This window comes from Lissotriton vulgaris, chromosome 4_1 (genome assembly GCF_964263255.1).
Source record: "Lissotriton vulgaris chromosome 4_1, aLisVul1.2, whole genome shotgun sequence".
In the NCBI taxonomy this organism is placed as follows: domain Eukaryota; kingdom Metazoa; phylum Chordata; class Amphibia; order Caudata; family Salamandridae; genus Lissotriton; species Lissotriton vulgaris.
Genome location: NC_141691.1, coordinates 981,351,706 through 981,372,624, shown reverse-complemented (window position 1 = coordinate 981,372,624; position 20,919 = coordinate 981,351,706). Strand labels below are relative to the sequence as shown.

General features: G+C 46.8%; 1 protein-coding gene across 2 annotated transcripts in view; it reads left to right on the top strand.

Annotated features, from left to right (window-relative positions):
* Positions 1-20,919, top strand: part of LOC147722779 (beta-Ala-His dipeptidase-like) — a 423,764-nt gene that overhangs the window by 246,141 nt on the left and 156,704 nt on the right. For both annotated transcript variants that reach the window (XM_086965242.1, XM_086965243.1), the window contains exon 5: positions 6,868-6,956. In XM_086965242.1, the coding sequence (XP_086821368.1) occupies positions 6,868-6,956 (89 nt within the window). The remainder of the gene's footprint in view (positions 1-6,867; positions 6,957-20,919) is intronic.

Here is a 20,919-nt window from a genome sequence, read left to right as displayed (position 1 = left end):
AATACTTGGCAAGGACGATATCGGACCACAACCCCTTGTTGATGTCTCTGGAATGGATGGTGACTGTTAACTGCGTGCCAACATGGCGCCTGCAACCTGACACCCTGGACGACTTGTTGTTCAGGGAGGCCCTGAGTGACCGTATCGAGAGGTATTTTGAGGAGAACAGTGGTTCGGCTTCCACGAGGGCGGTTGAATGGGATGCTTTCAAGGTGGTGGTGCGGGGACACTGTATTGGGCACACGGCAGGGGCACGGAAGACTTTGTTGGACGACTTAGACAAGGCTGAGACACGGCTGAGGGATCTTGAGAAGAGGCGCCCGAATCACCCAGAACTGCAGGAGGGGCTTAGCGGGGCGCGGGAGGGGCTGGCGGTAGAGCTAGAGCGGCTGCGTAGCTTCGACCACAAAGCATACGTGACGAGGGCGCATGCGGAAGGTGATAAGGCGGGGGCGATGTTGGCTTGGCTTGCTAACCCTATCCGGGGGGGAGGGCCGATCATGAGGATACAGGAACCAGGGGAGGAGCCTTGCCACACCCAACCCGGGATCCTGAACAAGTTCCGAGCTTATTATGAGGGGCTCTATCTGAGTGGTGATACGGGAGGGACGGAGGAGCTTGAGGAGTTCTTGGACGGGCTAGAGTTGCCGCGAGTGGAGGACTCGGAGGCAGAAGAGTTAGGGCGGCCAATCTCCCTCGGAGAAATAGGTTGCGCTGTAAAACAGATGGCTAGAAACAAGACCCCGGGCCTTGACGGTCTACCGATCGAATTTTATGGCAAATACCTAGAGCATCTTGCTCCACGGCTGCGCGAGGTATACAATGAGGCGCAGGAGAAGGGCCGACTCCCGGGCTCTATGTGCGAGGCCCTTATGATCCCACTCTTGAAGCCGGGCAGAGAAGGTGCGGCGCTGTCCTCGTACCGTCCGTTATCTATGTTGACGACGGATTACAAAATCCTCAGTAAAATACTGGCCAACAGATTGCTGGTGCACATGACGAGCCTGGTTCATGGTGACCAGTGCGGTTTCATACCGACACGCAACACCACTCATAACATCCGCAGACTCACGAGACTGATGGGTGTGGACTGGCCAGACACCGTCTCCCCATTTGTCCTGTCCATCGACATTGAGAAGGCATTTGACAGCCTCGAATGGGGATACCTGTATGAGGTGATGCGCCGCTTCGGGTTGGGAGACGGATATATACAGTGGACCAAGGTCCTCTATACTGAGGCGGTGGCGAGGGTCCGGGTGGGTGCGCTGATCTCGAGACAATACCCGATCAGGCGTGGCACTAGACAGGGTTGTTCCCTGTCCCCGCTACTGTTTGCGTTAGCAATGGAACCCTTCGCTGCGGTAGCCAGACTGGGCCGCCACTACGCAGGTCTGCCTTTTAGGGGGAGGCCGCACCTCATCTCCCTTTACGCGGATGACTTGTTGATGTTTTTGGCCAATGCCGGCGCCGAACTTCAGGGGGCGCGGAGGCTACTGGAGCAGTTCGGTAGGTTATCGGGCCTGAGGGTCAACTGGCCTAAATCCTGCCTGTTTCCCCTGAGGCCGGGAGAGCCGTGCCCACTCACTGCTCAGGAACTCCGGTGGGAGCCGCGCTGCCTACATTATCTAGGGGTTTATGTTTACCACACCCCGTCCGACCTGCTGGATGGCAACGTAACTCGCTGTATTAACGCCCTGCGTGGATCTATGGATTTCTGGGCGACTCTACCGCTCTCTCTGGCTGGTAGGATTTCCCTGCTTAAAATGATAGCCCTGCCCAGGCTTTTGTACTATTTTAGGACACTGCCGGTATGGATCCCGAGTTCGGTTTTCAAACGCCTGAGGTCACTGATTATAGCGTTCCTGTGGGGCACGGGTAGGAGACGCATAGCGCTCGACACGCTGCTACGCCCCAAAGATGAGGGAGGTATGGCAGTGCCGGACTTCGAAGGATATTACCTCGCTGCCCAGCTGCAGACTTTTACTCAGGAGGTGGCAAGAGTTTATAGAGGTCCCGAGGACGCGAGAGTCGAAGGCACCCCGCGACACGTTCTGGCTTATATCACGCTGCACCAGAAACTCCGAGTGGGAGACCTGACGGTCGAGGAGCAGACTTTCCGTCTATGTTGGGACCGGGCCCGTAAGCGGGCGGGTGTCCGCCTTATGTACGCCCCCGAAATTCCGTTGGGAATGGTCACTGCCCTCCCACATGGAGGTGACTGGTCACGCTTGCTCGGGTGGGAGGAGGCGGGAGTACACGTGCTGGGTGACCTCTACGAAGATGGGGTGTTGCTGCCGTTTCGGGACCTGCAAGAGAGATTTGACCTACCGAGGGGTGACTATCTGCTGCACGCGGCAGTCACAGGCGCCATGCGAGCCCACTGGGGAGAAGGGCTGCAGGAACCAGGTACCTCAATGGCCTGCCAGTACGCCATGATGGCGGCGGGAACCTTTAAGGCCGTCACATGCCTGTACTCGCGGATACAGCGGGAGGCCTTGCAACCTCTGGCAGCCCTGAAGGCCAAGTGGGAGCTGGACCTCCAGGTGGAGATACCAGACACGACCTGGGGCCAACTGCTGAGGAGGGCGCGGAAGAGCTCGAGGAATGCCAGGTTCCAATTAATCCACTTCTATGTTATCCACAGGGCATACCTTACGCCCGGGAAAATCCAACAGTACTTTGGGGCGACCGACGCTGCTTGCCCCAGATGTAATACAGCGGGGGCGGATTTCTGTCATATGCTGTGGGATTGCCCCTCTTTAGGCGACTACTGGCAGGAAGTTGGACGGGCCCTTAACGGGGCGACGGACAGGGATATCCAATACACTAAGGCAGTTGGCATCCTTCACTGGTTCCCACACACACCTAGAAATACGATGTCAAGTAAATTTATAGATTTAGGGCTTATCCTGGCCAAGCGGGAGATCACACGAAATTGGAAGTCCAGAGTGGGGCCCACGTATAAAAGATGGTATGGGGAGTGTCTGAGATGGGCCGCGTGTGATAGTACCCTACGATACCAGATGGCCTGGAGGTCGACTGATGAGAAAGCACTGGAAAGGGCGACTGCATGGGAGGTGATGGTGCAGGCGCTCAGGGATGTGGACGATGAGGGGCAGGAAGGCGAGAGCGAACTAGCCGGAGCAGACCCTAACACTATACAGGAGAACACACCTTAGCGATTGTTTGCTTCCTCCTGCAACACACCAGGCACTGATACAGGGTTACTCAAGCGCAGCGCGACCACGGGGGAGGGCGGGTAGGAAGCTGGTTTGGAGGGATGTTGGGGTACCGAAATTTGGGGAGGGGGAGGGGCGTAAATCACAAAAGCATTCCAGGGTTATGTGCACAATGAAGCGGTCAGACAATGTAAGACGTATGAGACCAAGACGGAGGTGAAGCTGCCCACATCGCAAGCGGGGAGAGCTCCCCGGACGAAAAACGAATGTATTCAACTGAACTGGTCCATGTCATAATCATTTTGCTGAATATCTTGTCTGTACTTTTATATTGGTGATGCAATAAAAATGATGTTAAAAAAAAAAAAAAAAATGAGAACCTTTCTTACCTAAGCTTAAAGATGCGGTCTGGGTCCATTGTGAATACTAAGCAAGTCGGATATGAAGGGGCAAATTAGCAAGAATATTCTATGAAGCATTCATAAAATGTACCTAATTTATTATTTATTCAAACAGTTACAGCAGCTCGTTGTATTAAGGCAGATGATCTAATATAGTGTGATGAAGGTAAAGAAACATAGATTTAAAGTCAGTACATTCTTAAACAAGTTGCTGGTGCAAGGCAAAATGTTCTAAATACACGTCTAAAAGGCTTTTAGGCTAACTAAAAAGGCACATTTAAGAATGATAGCCTGGTGCAAAAAAAAAAATTCTGTTATATGATTTCCTATACTATTAGGTACTACACATTATTCCTACATGTGATTAATCTATGAATTATTTGTGATATTAATAATATGTTTTAATATGATTCTTTCACGTCATTAGGCAGGCTCATTTTTCCTACGTTTGTTTATGTTAAAACATGTCTGCAGCAGTTTAAAAACATTCTAAGGTGCAATTCTAGCAAGGTCTGTGAGTCGAATTTCCATTTTTAAAATAATTTCCTACAGTAGATAAGGCTTTGTTTTAAAAAGTATCGGTGGTAGCACGGGAACGCCGATGTACAACCCATGTAATATCCTGGCACAGGATAACGCAAGGCTTTGCGCAGCTTTGTGTTACTTTTAGGAAACCTTCCAGAGTAAAACTTGAGTAAATCTGACAAAAAACGTTTTGGCTAGCAGTGCAAAAGGTTTGTAAATCCGTCCCGTAGTCTTCGATGCAGGAACCCTTTGTGTCTACCAATCACACCTGTAAAATTGGAAAACGGTTTTTGAGCATGAGATGTTTGCTAGGAGAATGTTTGAGACACCTTATTTTGAGTGGATTGTTCTAAATGTAATTAAGACTATGCATGCTGAATATTAGTGGCTGGGATTCTGACTGCATCACATTGACTGTCTAGAGCATATTTGGGAAGTTTGTGTCTTGGAACGGTATCAGACCTGGGTGTGGCCATGTTATTGCTGACTGCAAAAATCTGTGCTGCGAATGTCGACAGTGGGTGGTTAGGGATTGCAGTTGCAAGTTGCCTTCTGTAAGTTGCGTTCTGTACTAGAATCATGCAGGTATTGGGGAGCTTTCATACATGAGGGGTGGTCCCATTGTAATCAGACGTCGCAGGGCAAGATTCCCTCAAAGTTGAAGGTATTCAAATTCTTCAATGCAGTAATGGTTGACATGGAGTTTTGATCTTGAGCTTTGATAGTTTTGCCTTCATGTTTGTTACATGGGAATTGATTTTGCAGATTGCCTTGGTGGTGTTAGAGTTCACAATGAAGGCAGGGCTCTGCTGGGTGTTTAACTTGTGTTGTTTCATGGACCTTTTAACTGGTAGCCTTTGCTTATGATACCCAGATCATGAACTGGGTCCAGTAAAGTGCATTCAAACGTTATGAATTTAGATTTTCACAAATTCAGGAACAGCATTGTTGCCAGCTTTTAAATTCATTTAGGTTTTTGCTTTAGATTTTTGGGGACATCCAATACACATCTTGACATTGGTCTAGGCAGAATTCAACCAGTGGTCTTCCATTTTACCCACTGGTTTAATTGTTTAAGGTGGAGAACTTCCATAGCATCATTAGTTGGAAGATGATATTCATGAAAACGTCATTCACCTGCAGAATGACTCAAATAGCTTAATTATACAGGACGCCTAGATCTGGCATGTTAGAGCTGGTGCAAGAGAAACTCTCAAGACCTGAAGCCCCGAAAAAACATAAAGCGTTCTGATTCTGTCCCACATTATCCAAATCTCCATCCTGGACCCACTGCAACATAGAAAGCAACTTTAGTTCCAGTAGTAAACATGCCTTTGGCATGTAGCTATGTCACCTTTAATTTATTGTCCAATCAGAGGTGTATCTCAATAATGACAACATAGATCTGGAAATAGAGTATTGCAAGACAAGGTAATATCACCGAACCTTGTGGAACCAAGCAAGATGGTATTCTTGAAAGACAGGAAGGTACTGAACTGCTGATTCCTGTTGGAGAGGACTAATGGAGTCAACTCCAGTGCAGCTCCTGATACACATTGTCAGCCATAAAGACCATAGTGTTTGTTTAAATGCAGGTGCTACCTACTTTGTAAAAATAATAAAAAGATGCAGGGGCCCAAAGCAGTTCTTAGGAGCCCTACAGCAAAAATTGCCATGGTTGCTTAGTACCAAGTTTTCTGACCCTTGAATCCTCCTCCTGCTTTTTCCGTATTATGTGTTGTTTCTCTTTTACTCGCTCTTGCAGGTACTTTTTTATCAGTGTCCTCCCCCTGTCATTATTTTCTTTACTGTTTTCTTCATTTTTCCCATTTGCTGTGGGTCTGATGGTGGAATTTAGGTCATGTCCCCAAAAATCAATGGCAGTGCCAAATACCTGCAACCACCAGCACAAATTAAGCACTTACTGCATGCAACTGACATAGCAAAACAAAAGTTTCCTCTTAAGAGAGAATCCTTATCCACTTCACAGACATACACACAGCAATAGCACTTGTATGATATGTACACTATTTGTGCACTTTCCTTAGACGGGCTCCAAACATAGGTGAGGCTCTCACAACCCACATTCTAGGCATGCACTCTCCATGGGAATCCATGCATTGATATGATATGATGATGATATGATGATATGATAGAAGGGTTTTATAGAGCGCTCGTACACCGACGGTTTCTTGGCGCTAGGGTAAGGAGCATAGCAGATGAGAGGGAGGTGGGAGTTATTGGTCTTAAGCCTGGGAAAACAGCCAAGTTTTGAGAGATCTCCTGAACATGGAGTAGGACTCAGTTTGACGTAACGTCGAGGGAAGGGAATTCCAGAACTGGGGGGAGATTGACGCAAATCTCAAACCCCGAGTTTTTTGCGCTTGAAGACAGGGGGAGTCAGCAGATTAGCGTTGGCCGAGCGGAGGGTCCGGCGGGGGATGTAACGCTGCATCTGAATGCCTTAGCAAAAAATTAGATTCTAGAAGGTTGGTTGGATTTTCATATGTTGCATCTTATGCTTAGAAAATGATTCTTTTTACTTCATGCTGGAATAAATGCATACTCTGTCGTCTAAAAAGTAATTATCTTTAGAGAGGTTCACAAGGTTGTGCTGTCAGTCTCCCATGTGACTAGGTGGAGACCCTATCCACGTGGAAAATGTGTAATATTTGCTGTTTTGTGATTTCATCTGATACTAACATTTGCCATGAAGTAATTCTTTAAAGGACCAGATTTTCATCCTTTCTTCATTCTTCAAGGCAATCTTTATGCACGAGGAGCAACTGATAACAAAGGACCGGTACTTGCTTGGCTACATGCAGTGGAAACATATAAAGCTCTAAAAGAGGCATGTATAAAATATGTATTTTGTACTACTTTCGCTCCATATGTACACTTTTCATTTGCTATTTCCCAGGAAAGGAATTCCCTGTGTGTAGAAAGTCAGTTTCCAGCCTCTCTTCCACTTACTGTATCCGCTAAAGAACTATTCAATGTCTTAAAGGGACACACAATACCCTGTGCCTCCACCTCAGTTATTGTGGCCTCGCAGACACTCTGTGATACCTTAGCCACCCACTTTGTAACTAACATAGACAATATCTACCACAATTTCCACTATAATACCACAGCTCTGATACATATTTGTCCTGCCAACTCTTCCTGTAACAACTCTCAGGCAATATTGGATTGGTTTCAGTCCATCACACATACTCAACTGCTGGATCTTTTAGCGAAAACAAAATCTTGCTCTGACTTGTGTCCCCCTCATATCACAGCAATGTTATGTACTTCTCTTGCACCACCAGTCACATGCTTATGCAACCTATCCTTATCCTTAGCTGCAGTTCTTCTGGAATGGAAAGCTGCCTACGTCGCACCCATTTTTTTTAAAAACGCATGCTGATCCTACTGATCCGACAAATTACCGTCCCATCCCTCTCCGTCCCTCGATAGGCCAGGTTCTTGTTCATAAGCAGCTTTCCTCCTACCTGGAAATTCATCACCTGCTGGACACCTCCCAGTCGGATTTCGCCCCTCCCACAGTAAAGAAACTACCTTCTTAGCTGTAGTAGACTACTCCGCCTAACTTTGGACGCCGGCATGCCAGCTATGCTGGTTCTCCTAGATCCGTCAGCTGCATTTTATACTGTGTCCCTTCCCATCTTGATTCAATGGCTCAATGAGATGGGGATTCATGACTCCGCCTTAAATTGGCATACAGACTTTCTTAAGGACAGGACTCAAAGTATCACACTTGGCCCTTTTCAATATAAATCTCTGTCCATGTGCAAGGGAGTCTCTCAAGGCTCTGCTCTATGCCATACACTTTTTAACATTTATATTGCTCCCCTCGCTGAGCTAGTCAAGTCCTGTGGTCTTGAAATACTCTCTTATGCAGGTGATAGCCAATTGGTCATCTCCTTTGGCCAAGATATTGAGAATGTTAAACATCGATTTCTCGCCTCTACGAAAAATTGCCATGTGAATGTCCCTGGATTGTCTTCAATTAAATGGGGACAAAATGGAGATTCTACTGTTTGCAACTCCAGTGGACAGCTGAATAATGGCCTGTGGAACTTGGTCCTTCTCCTCCTCTCAGTAGCACAGTATAAGATGTGGGCATTTTGTTAGATAACAAGTTATCTGTGAAAGATCAGGTGAATTCTATCTGCGGCATGTGCTTCAGGACAATGCACCATTTTAGGAGGATCTTCCAGTGGCTTCTGCTGTCCTCTCAGAAGACCCTCATCCAGGCCCTGATAATCAGCCACCTGGACCATGGAAATGCGCTTGTTGTGGCATCAAATGAATCCCTTCATTCTAAAATGCAGCTGATACAAAATACTGCAGATTGACTAGTTAACAAACTGTCACTGGGCACAACCTCAGCCCCCGCTCAAAGCCCTTCATTGCTCCCCACAAAGAAAAGAGCTATTTTTAAACTTCTCTACCTGACGTATAAAGCCCTATCAGGTAAAGGATCCAAATATCTACAGACCAAACTTGTTCCCTATCTCCCTGGAAGAAACCTCAGATCAAGTAGTTAAGTTCTTCTTTGTCCCCATCTTATTCACGCATCTAGGCATGGTGGATGGACCTTCTCGCACCTTGCGCCGTACCACTGGAACAAGCGTCTCCTTTTTATCAGGGCATGCACTGAGTTCCTAGGTTTTAATATAACATCTTAAAACCTGGCTGTTCTAATTGCTGTTTCATGACCTATCTGCTGCCTCAGCACTGAGTTGCCTGTCCGGGGGTGAGTCGTTGCGCTAATCAAATATCCATTAACATAACATAATATAACATTGGTTCACTGAATCAACAGTGTGCCCATTTAACAAATAATTTGCAGTGATTTACTACTGAAGTACTTTTGGCTTACTACAAAATCACAAGAGCAAGCCAGGAGAATTAAAAGGGTTGGTTATACCTGCTCGAGGCAAAATATTTGTGACTTGGTCCCAGTAAACATTTGCTATAAAATGTAAGGTGTTGGGATAGACCCCATCTCATAAGCAGCCAAGAAATAAGCATAATGTTCTCAATGATTTCAGATAGTTTGAAAAATATGCTACTTCTCGGCTTGGGTAGGAAGTTGAGATTTATCAACTCATACTCTACCTCTTGGATAAGAACACCAATGCAAAAAACAAGTTCACTAACAACAAGAATGAAGGTGCTAATTGGATAAAAGCGTATAATCTCAAGATCAACCCAGACAAGACAGAAGTAGTGATCTTCATCAAGAACACCTCACAATGGGATTCCAGCTGGTGGCCAGACAAACTGGGACCCACAACAAACACCCATACCAGAAACCTTGAAATAATCATCAACAGCAAATTATATCATTCCATCCTGCTTCCACACCCTGGAGATGCTGAGGAAGATGTTCAAATGGCTCACAAGCAACACTTGCCACCAACAAGTTGGACTACAGAAACACTCGCTAAGCCGGGATCACCAAGTAACTCACTAGAAGACGAAACACCATCCATAACTTGGCAGCCAGACTCATCCTCAACCTCCCATACAAAACTCACACCACACCACAACACACCTTGGGGAGCTCCACTGTCTCCCGATACACACATGTGCTAATTTCAAACTCCTCAAACACACACTACACAATTTAGGCTCCACCTATCTGAACAGATTTATCGCCTTCCACCAACCACCAAGACATCTCTTTTCTACAGGATTTCCTTTTGCACACATACACAGAACCAGATGAGGAGGAAGGGCATTCTCTCACATTGTTCCTAAAGCTTGGAACAGCATCCCATTCCACATTTCAGAGCCTTATCCTCTCTTCTTGAATTCTGAAAGAAGACGAAGACCTGGCTTTTTAATTAACCAACCTGCCACAGGCAGAGCTAGGCACATACAATTGCTCAGTGTCAGGATACCCTCATAATCGATAATAAAATCAAGCAACAAAAATGTCATGTGCATTAGTTTATTCCTTCAGTCTCCCACCACTTATTCTTTTGTTGGACATTTTTTTTTCAAACGTTTGCTCTTTGAATACCAGTAATTCCCTGGAGACCAGATAATCTCACCAAACACTACTATTTTAAGGCTGTATGTGATTTCATAGAAAAACGATTTCATTGAATACCATTACTGAGAAACCATTTCATCTACACTGTTTAATGGAACTTTTCAGAATAAATGGCATTTTCCTTTCCATAGAAGCCAATTCATAGAAAGTCTTTCTAGTCGAAATTTGCTTTTGAATGCTTACTTATTATGTGTAAATGCAATGGTTGTAGGTCATAATTACTGAAACATTTTTGTCAGGGATATTTATTTCAGTGCTTTACTTCGGGGGATATTATTCCATATTTATATCATCTACAATGTCAGACAATTGCTTCAGTTGCTTTTAAATCTCTGACCCATCACCACCCGTAAACAATATCCATCGCTGACCCTCCCAACCCCTAAACATCATGAATCCCTGCCTCTATAATTAAAAACACATTCACCCAAAAGGTCCAAAGTCAGCAAAACTTTTTATTTTGGGAGTGAATTAATTGACATGAGCTGAGAAACTCAAAGCTAATGCCAGCTTTACTGCTGCTGAGTTAGTTGAATTCCAGGAACAAATAAACTCCCAGCTCCACCATAACAGCGTGCACCATAGAAGCAGGCCAGATCGTCAAGGTATACAATACATTTTTATGTGTTCATTGCCGTATTGCATTTGCGGGAAAAGGTATCATCATGAAGTACATGTGAAGAGAAAAGGCTAATTTCTCATTCCATTTGTGAGAATATGCCACCATGAGGATTGCACGTGTAAGGCACAACACTTTAAATCAAATCTACGATTCCCAAAGTGGCCTGTACCATGACTAAATAAAGAATGAAAAATTATTCAAAAATAGGTACACATATGCCTACACCAGCAAATGAAAGCATTATGAGCCTGCATAGTTTCATAAGATAAACAATAACGTGAAAAAAACGACATTATGTTATCTTCTACAGGTACAAGGGGCAATAATCAATGGTCTGAACCCTAAAAATATGCATTATGCATTATATTTATTGTAAGTGATGCTTGTTCTGCTTGAATTAGACATGCTGGCCGTAGCACCCTTCAAGAGTAAGCCTTGACCATTCGGCTTTACCTCCCCCTTAAAATGATGTGGCCCCATTTGGGGTGCATCCAATGGGAGCTAGTGTGGTGATTGCCCTGGCAATTCAGCTGGAACGGCTCCTAGGGAGCAGGTAGTGCAGTGGGTGCTAGTGAGAAGCAGTGGTGCTGCCTCAGCACTGCTACCGTTTCTCTTTAGCATCTCTACTGCCTCTTTTGTCACAGGGAGCCGATATTGCAGCAGTAGGAGAGGTGTGGCGCCGCGGTAGGAGAGGTGTGGCGCCGCGGCCAGGGCGACTGACGCTGAAATTTGGGGATCATGGTTCGATCCCCAGCTCCAGCGGCAGGTTAGCCCAGCACCATGTGACTCTGGGCAATAGCTTGCTTAATCTTCCCGACGGCCCCCAGCGCCTAGAGACCCTTATGGGTGATTGTCACACTGTACAAATGTGGATTATTATTGCAGCACTGCTGCAAAACCAGCCCTCTCCCTTCCGGCCCACCGGGAAAATGCCCGGTGCCCACTACGGCCAGTCCGGTATTACCTCTGCCCTTCTAGAGGGCTTATTTACAAGCCCCTTGCGCTGCAAGTGTGTCACTTTAATATGGGAAAAAGTGTTGTACTGACAGATATTTATACAGCATGTATGCAGCACGAGTCAGCGTAAAAAAGTCAGGGAAGTCGGCTGTTTCATGCAACAACAGGAGGATGCCTGATAGATCCTGATTCATTTAATCTGTGGGCCTGGTCCACTGTGTGTTAAAAATGGCGCTGAGGGGAGCAAAACGGGTGTGAGAATTGAGGAATAAGGTTGGAGCACTTACCAAACAAATATAAGGATCTGTTTGCATTTGAAAAGTGTACATTTGCAATGAAAAGCTAACTTGAAATGGGAGAGGCCTTCAATCAATATGTATTTTATACTAAGAGGAAAGGCGACAATAATAACTAAATTTCCAGGCACATTGAATGCCTGTAAACATGCTAGAAATTTTGAATACTTATTTACCCGAAGAATACAAAGTAGAATGTATGGCTTACTTTCAACAGACTCAATGGAAGTGGTGCTGGAACAATTATAGAGTGGGGGTGCTGGCCATCAACATCATGTTAATAAAGGCAAACGTGCCGTGAACAATTGAAATGTAATTGTATGAAAAGAGACAAACCCGTTCAGTTCAATGGGTGGAGGTCTAAAGGAAAATGTGGGAGCATAAACTACTAATAACATTTGGTAAAATTATGTCATCGAAAGAGAGCGCATTCTCCATTCAAATTGCCATCTTGTGTTACTAAATCGTGGAAGTAACCACTGGGCTGTAACTCAATTACAGGGGCATATTCTCAAGTATTTAATGCCAAATTATTGGCACTTTATGGCAGCCAAAGTGGCGATAAATTTATTGCCCCATTCACAAGCTGGTGCTAACAGCTGATATCACCAGTTTACCAGTGATAGCAGCCACAAAAAACATCGCCACAAAAGGCCCCCGGACACTATCGCTAATGAGAATCAGAGTAGGCGTTCTAGTACAAGAAGCAGCGACAACACCACTTCGCAACATTCACAACGATCAGCCAGATCAGCAATAAGAACCCAAAACAGGCGATAAGGCGTGTTAGCAGCAGGAAATTAACACCTGCTCTGACCTGGTGTAAAGTCGGACGACAACCTGCACCAGAAAAGGGAGCCCATCCCACAGCCACACCTGAAGATCAACAGATGCCATGGAGCTACTGAGCATGCAGCCACAACACCCACCGCCCCACACCATGCAGCCACAACACCCACCGCCCCACACCCAGGTCCACCACCCCCCCAGACCTCCCCTGCCCCCACCCTCTGGACCACCACAGAGGCAGCACAGACAAAGACAGCGGACCTCCAGGAAACTCACCAACCTCACAGACCTAACACCAGAGAATGGCATTGCCCACTACAGGCTCAAAAGGATAACCATCCTCCGTATCCTGACAATCATTCCCCACATGCTCATGGCACCACCACAGCGGACAACCAACATCCCACCTCAGACAAAGCTGCTGGCTGTGCTGCATCTGTTGGCCTCCGGTACCTTCCAACCAACAACTGCCAGAGTCAGAGGAGTCTCACAGCCAGCCCAATCCAAGTTCCTCACAACTGTCTTGGATGCCATCATCAGCTTGGTACCCCAGTACCTGTACTTCCCCCACACTGTGCAGGAACAGCTGAAGACCAAGCACGGCGTCTATGCCATAGCTGGCTTCCCGCACGTGTTAGGGAGCAATTGACTGCACAATGCCCTACTTGTGCCCCCTAGCGACACTGAACACAATTACGGCAACAGAAAGCACACGCATTCCATCAATGTGCAGGCTACAATGGACCACCGGGGAATCTTAACCAATTGTCGCCGCCAACTACCCAGGCAGTGTGCATTATTCCTACATCTACCGACAGTCCATCATCAACCAGCACTACCAGGACGGCACCCATGGAAATGTACTGCTCGTTGGGAAATACCAAATGAACACACCACACACCTCAACTCCACAATCATGCAACTCACAACACTGGGAATGCACATGTTACAAACTAACATACAACATGCCAAACAACATGCCTACCAACCAGACACGACAGCAGAACTTACTGTGGAAACCTGGGCCAGCCATGTACAGGTACTCTGTTGCCTAGGAAAAATATCGTATTAATACCAGCCATGTACATTAGCCTTCAATGGCTTGGAACCTCAGCCACACAATAGCAGATTGTCGGGAGAGGTGGGAACCAGGCATGTGCGAAGGAGGAAAGTGACCCATGAATGAGATTGTACGCAATGTCAAGTGTGGCATGGATGTGATGGCCAGACTGCAGTATACAGACCACACACATATCCATGTCGACATACACCACTGGTGGATGGAGTGTAATGGACAGTGGACGCAACTATGTCACCCTAGCCAGTGGGGAAGATCGCAGAAATGTAGCTTGTTACGTCCCCCCCTTAAGCGTGAGCAGAGTGGGCTGGCCCGGCGAACGTCAGGCCAGCATAGGGGTGTAAATAAAAAGGATTTTCTTTGGGTGTGGTTCTCTTTTGGAATGCCCAATATCTCTGCCAGGGCGGCACGTCTCACCCTACCATGAGGCTGACACCATCGCCGTGAGCGGTGTTGCCTGTGATCCTGTGCGCCTGCTGCACCCCGTGCAGCTGGTCCGCGAACCCGTCTTGCCCGCCCCTGTGCACCCAGGCCTTACTGCTCAACTGCCAAAACCGGCGTGTGTCAAAGAGGGCCCACCACATGCTGGTGCAAGCTCCAAGACTGAGGCCCGTGACCTTGGCAGCCTGCTCAGACCATCAAGGCTTCCGTGAGCATGGCCCGCAGTTCTCCTTTCTCGTTGACGTACTCCACCGGCATACACAGCGGACAGGTAGGTCACACATTTGGAACCGAGTCTTGATTACACTATGGCAGAGTAAATTTATTATGGCAGAGTTCACATAACTATACTCCCGTCGATGTGGTGCCACCAAGTCTGTGTATAGCATTCCAACCACACGTGTCTGTAGGCCCTCGCTGACTACTGACCTCGTCCCACACTGCGCTTGAGTAGGTCACACAATAGGAACTGAGTCTTGATTTCTTCATGGCAGAGTTCATATCATTGCACGCAAGGAGAGGTGTAAGAGGAAGGCGCGTTTCAGTCCGGAGGCATAAAGGATCATCATTACGGAGGTGATCGAACACTACCAGCAACTGCCCTGGTGTCACTAACTATGTGCATCGTGAGCCAACAACACGTGGCTGTGGGCCCCTGCTGACCGCTGCCTCCGGCCTACACTGCAGTCGAGTGGGTCACACATTTGGGACTGAGTCTTGATTTATTCAAGGTAGAGTTTCTATCATTGTACCGGCCTCATCGCAGACTGCATCCCCTCTCAGCCCTGGTGCCACTAAGTCTGTTTCCCGACATTCATGGTCACTATCTGGTTGAACTTTGGTGGTGTCTGAGTCTATGGACTGGGGGTTATCTTCAACCTCATGTAGCTGATACCAACATGGTGGTAAAAACGAGGCTGTAGCATTCTACTCCTCAATTTGCCGCTTCCGGACGACTTCTTCCCTCTGCATCATGCCCTGGAGGACACCTTCCACTGTCCCCGCAACCCTCTGCTTCATTTAACATTCATCATCGACGAGGACCTGCTCAGTCCTTGTGGCCCTACCTCAGTGCACCGCAAGCCACCGTCCCATGGCGGTGTGCCTGTACCCACAGCAGTGCATCCAGGGCCACTAACTGTGCAGCTCAAGTCAGGGACCCTGTCTGATAGGTTATTGGGCCTCTGGGTCGATAGATTGGGGGTCATCAAAGCCATGTGTCTGTGGACCTGCGTTGTCCGCTTCCACCGGCCTCAACTGCGGTCCACCTGGGCTCACACATCAAATCAAGTCCTGACCGGCCTAGACGTTGCATCAAGGTGGGGGCACACTCCACCAATACCAGGACCACCTCCAAACGACAACTGCCAGAGTTGAAACAGTCGTACTGGCAGACTAACAGAGTTGCTCACACATGTCGTGGATGCCATCATCTGCCTGATACCCTGCTCAGCTCTTCAGGTGCCACTAACTCAGTGCACCACAACTCATGGACTATTTCTGATTGAGGTGTGTGCTGTGGAGAGCTCACGCAGCAAAATCACCTCAGGCAGTGCGGGAGACCTGGGACAATGATGAGGAAGATGATGCAGGTGTAAGACACCCCACTGCAGCTGCTGCAGGAATATCCCAAAGGGACACAATCCTAAACAATTTATTTACATGAGCACACTCAGCTCCAGTGCCCCAACCTCAGTGCACTGCAACTCACGGACACTTCTTATTGGGTGGCCACTGGACTTGAAACGGCTAGCACCCTGATACTTTGCAGTAGTTTCTGTTATGCTGTTTTTTTCTGTTTCCATTTTAATAGTGATCACCGTTTAAGTTGTTGCCATCACCAACCACTCCGTGTGGGCTGGCTTGCACTCAACCCACACACATCCAGCACAGGCATCACTGTACATGTGACCTTGCCAATAAAGGGTCCGGGCGCACGTGCCCGTAGCTGGTTCCACAAAATATCTAAGTGTGTCCATGTGGTCATAATGTAAGCATGAGGGCCCGGGCCCTACAACATTACATTGTGCGGTGTACAGCGGACGCAACCATGTCACCTTGGACATGGAGCTTTGTCGTCACCCACTCCATAGGTAAGAGGAGTGAACTGGGCCGTCATACGCAGGTCCATCATGGGTGTGTCTCTGTCGCAGTGTGGGTCTCTTTTGTGGGGTGTAGGTGCTCCCTGATGGGACTTAAACACCCATGTATGTGATCTACCTATTCCCTTCACTTGGACAGATCATTCCGCAGTATTTTTTTCAATTAAAGCTAGGTCCCCTCTCCCTCAAGCTAGACACTCATCCCCATCATTAAGCCGAGACTGGAAAAACATTGATATTCCCCTTCTTGCTTCTATGTTGACTAATGCCATCAATGTGGTGGAGCCGGAACCGGCATTAGCATCTAGCAACTACCTTAAACACCTGGACACTGCGTGTATCGCATTGGCACCTCCCAAGACCTCTCTCCGTAACCGTAGGCTTCCTTCTGCCCCATGGTTTTCCGAATCCCTCCGCCTACAAAGACAATATTGTAGAAACCTGGAAAGACATTGGCGCAGGCACTACAACCCCCTTGATAAACAAATGCGCCTTGCCTAAGTATAAAAATCTTATTTCCATGGAAAAAACTAGTTACTTTACTACTCAGATCAATTCGGCACACAACTCTGCAAAAAAACTATTTTAGGTGGTCAACCATCTCTCTAATCCCCCTAACCCTCCTCCTGATACTTCCCAAGCCCTCTGCAATTCTCTTGAAGACTTTTTCTTGGACAAAGTTACTTCTATTTTCTCTGCCTTCATTCATGAACCTTCCTCAATACATAATAGTTCTAGATATGCTTCTACCAACAACTCTTCCTCTTTTCTCAATTTTAATCAGGTTTCTGAGGAACACATTTTTCATCTAATTTCCATCATTAACTCAGGCTCACCCCTTGACCCTTGTCCCCCCTCTATACTTAATCTCATTCCGGACGCAATTTCCCCTGCTATAGCCAATATCTGTAATACCATGTTCCTTACAGGTTGCTATCCTTCAGATTGGAAAAAGGCCATCATCAAGCCACTTTTGAAAAAATCCACCCTGGATCCTGCATCACCTTCCAGTTACAGACCTATTGCCAGTCTCCCATTTCCTGCCAAGATTTTTGAAAATCTAATGAATAGACAGCTTTCCGAATTCATTGACGCTAACTATCTGCTTGATGATACACAGTTCGGATTTAGGCAAGGACACGGAACAGAGACGGCCCTTATAAAAGCAGCTGATGAAATAGGAATGACTTTAGACAAAGGAGGTGCGGCAGTTTTAATACTGCTTGTGTTGTTCCGCGGCCTTTGACACGGTCGATCATCTTACTTTGATCGTCCGTGTCTCAGCGATTGGTATCCAACACAAGGCTAAAGATCTACTTGCATCCTTTCTTGCCAATCGCACGCAAGCTGTAAAATTAGGCTCCTTCTTCTCCCCTACTTTTTCTAATCCATGTGGAGTGCCGCAGGGCTCCTCGCTAAGCCCGACCTTGTTCAATATTTACGTTTCGGACTTAGCGAGGGTGATCAAGTCTTATGGCATCAGTCTCACAACCTATGCTGATGACACCCAGCTGGTTCTATCAGTACATCATGATGGACTCTCAGTTGCAGCTAATTTCCAGAGGGTATCCTTGCCATCAGCTCCTGGATGTCTTCTAATTGTTTAAAATTAAACTCTGGAAAGACGGAGGTGATGACCTTTGGGAAGCTAGAGCCTAGCTGGTCCCCTCACTGATGGCCTAGCGAGATGGGTCCTCCACCCGAACCCGTTACCAAGACCAAGGTTCGTAACCTCGGAGTTGTGTTTGATGACAGACTGCTCTTCCAACAGCATGTTAATGCAGTAGTTTCCACCTCCTTTTTTACTTTAAAGAAAATTAGTAAACTTCTCCCCTACCTTCCCACATCAGCTGGTAAGACATTGATCAGCACTCTCATTTTTTCCAGAATTGATTATTGCAATGCCCTTCTTCTCAACGCGCAGGAAAAAGTTTTAAATAAGCTTCAACTGGTGCAGAATGCCTCAGCCAGAATCTTATTCGGTATACCCAAATACACTTCTACTACCCCTTTCATTTGCCAGCTTCACTGGCTTACTGTCAAAAGCCGCACGAAATTTAAGGCATTATGCATTGCCTACAAGGCTATTAATAACTCTGACCCACAGTTTCTTAAACATGCTTTTCGTCCTCTTGTACCTTCTAGGACACTTCGCTCAGCTTCAGCATACCTTCTCAATGTCCAACGTACAAGGAAAGTTAACTGGGGCGACAGATGTTTTGTGATTTCCACAGCTAGATTATTGAACTCTCTTCCCCTCACTATTAAAACCTCCTCCACCCTCCTCAGCTTTAGGAAGCAATTAAAAACTTGGCTGTTTACTCATTAATGTTTTTTCCCCTGTCTATCATCTGAACTGTTAAGCGCCGAGACACCCTCGGGTAGTTGTGCGCTATAAATACTGCTAAAACATAAACATAAACATAAACATGAGGTCGGTCCCCACCCGCACCTGTTAGGCCACCACCTTTTGGCATTCTACCACCTGGCATATGAATGCAATGTGTGCTTCGGTGAAGTGTTGGGAGCCAGCCGTGGTGGCGGCTTCTTCCTGATGTGTGGTCTGCGCAGGGGCTGGGGTCTCCTCTATGTAGCTTGGCTGCCCTGCTCCTGGAGGTGGGTTGCCTAAGATGTCCATGGGCTGTTGTAGGGCGTTGGTGTCGAAGGTGTGGTGATCCTCTCCAGCATCACTGATGCGTTGTCTGGTCTGCTCTGCTGGAGGTGTTGTTTGTCCCTCTGCAATGTGAAGGGGAGACGCATTTTGACATTGTGTTGACATGAATGTTGGTGCATTGTCCTAATTTACATGCAGACTGCATGACAATGTACATTGTGACTGTTTGAGAGGTGCTCAATATTTGATGCGGGACCGTGGACATTTGGACTTCATGACAGATGTGAGGTTGTAAATGTACATTTACATCTCACAGTTTCCTGCTATGTTAGATCTGATTGGCCTGTTTCTACGCATGAGCGGACCCAATTGTGTCCTCTGTTCTGCAGTGCAGGTGTTGCACTTTGTACCATATTGTCGTCAATGTGGATGTGCTGTTATTGCTATGTGTGTGTGCAGCACTCTGGGAAGGTCACCCCTGCAGCTGTGATTTTGCTGCCCCTTATCCCTCTTGAGGTGGTGTGCCTTTGACTTTTGTGCTTTTACGGTGTTGAGATATTGGCGACTTCGGTCATTTGTGCTTTTGGGCAGTTATTGTCCTGTTGTGCATTGTTTGTCTGCAGATGTATTGTTGACGTCAGGGGTTGTTTGTGCACGTGGATGTGTCAAAGTGTGACCTGCTCCTTTCCGGATGTGGTCCACAATCAGCCACCTCAGTTTTGTGGCGTGCACAATGTCATGATGATTGTACTGCAGCTACGCTGATCGCCATGTAGTGTCACTTGCATTGTCAGTGTGGCTCACAAAGACACATCTTTGCAGGGTTTCACACGTGTGCATGTGTTGGTTGTGGGATTGTTATTTTGTGGGGAGGGACCCCTTTGGGCACATGGTGGACGGGGGCCTACCTGGTATTTGTGTGTGTGCTGCAGTGTGCCACGGGGATCAGGGACATGATCTTGGGTCATTGTGGGTGGCATTCCTAATACAAATTTGCAATTCATTAAAGGTAAACAAGAGCAATACAATATATTGATATGATATTACAATTCCATTAAAAAATCGTTCATAAAATGCTTTCAAAAATATTATAAGGTAGGGGGACAGGTGCAGTTATCGACACAATTAACAATGTATGTCTCATTCAATCTTCCAGCCTTATGGTTGGGATCTCCTACTCCTCAGAGAGGACCAAAGAATTGATGCTAGACAATAACATGTTAAAGGGTCAATCAGAATTTGCATCAAATATAGAGCTGGACGACATTGCCTAAGATTGTATTTTCAAATAAGCGGGAGAATGTGTCTTTCCCTTTGCACATAATAAAAATTACTGAAAAATATAAAGTTCAGGTCTGTTTGAGGGGATATTCCATCACAGGAACAAGCAGGAAGGTATTCTATGATATGGGTGACTCTGTTCTTTCTCTTGCCATTTTGGAGAAGAAAGTTCCCTTTATTTTTGCCTTAGATATTGTCGCACAACTAGGTGGGTTCTCAAACAATTCCAGCAACCCCATGGATCTTGGAGTGTCCCTAACGTAAGGTAGCCATGTATGCTTGGTCAAGCTTTAGGCAATCCTTCAGGATGTTCTGGGTGAGGTTGACTGTCTCCCTTCTGCAAACTGAATGCCGCAGTAGGATCGGTGCTATACAAATGTAATCTGTAATGTATGCTATGCCCAACTCAGTGTGGCAATTATAATTAGAGCCGCTCCAGGGAAGGGCAATTAGCTTCTTAAGAAAACCATACTCTGTTCGTTGGAGGGAAACTATGTCCACCATTCCCCATATTCCAACCCCGTACGTGGCAATGGAGTTGGCTTTGGCCAGATACACCTTTTT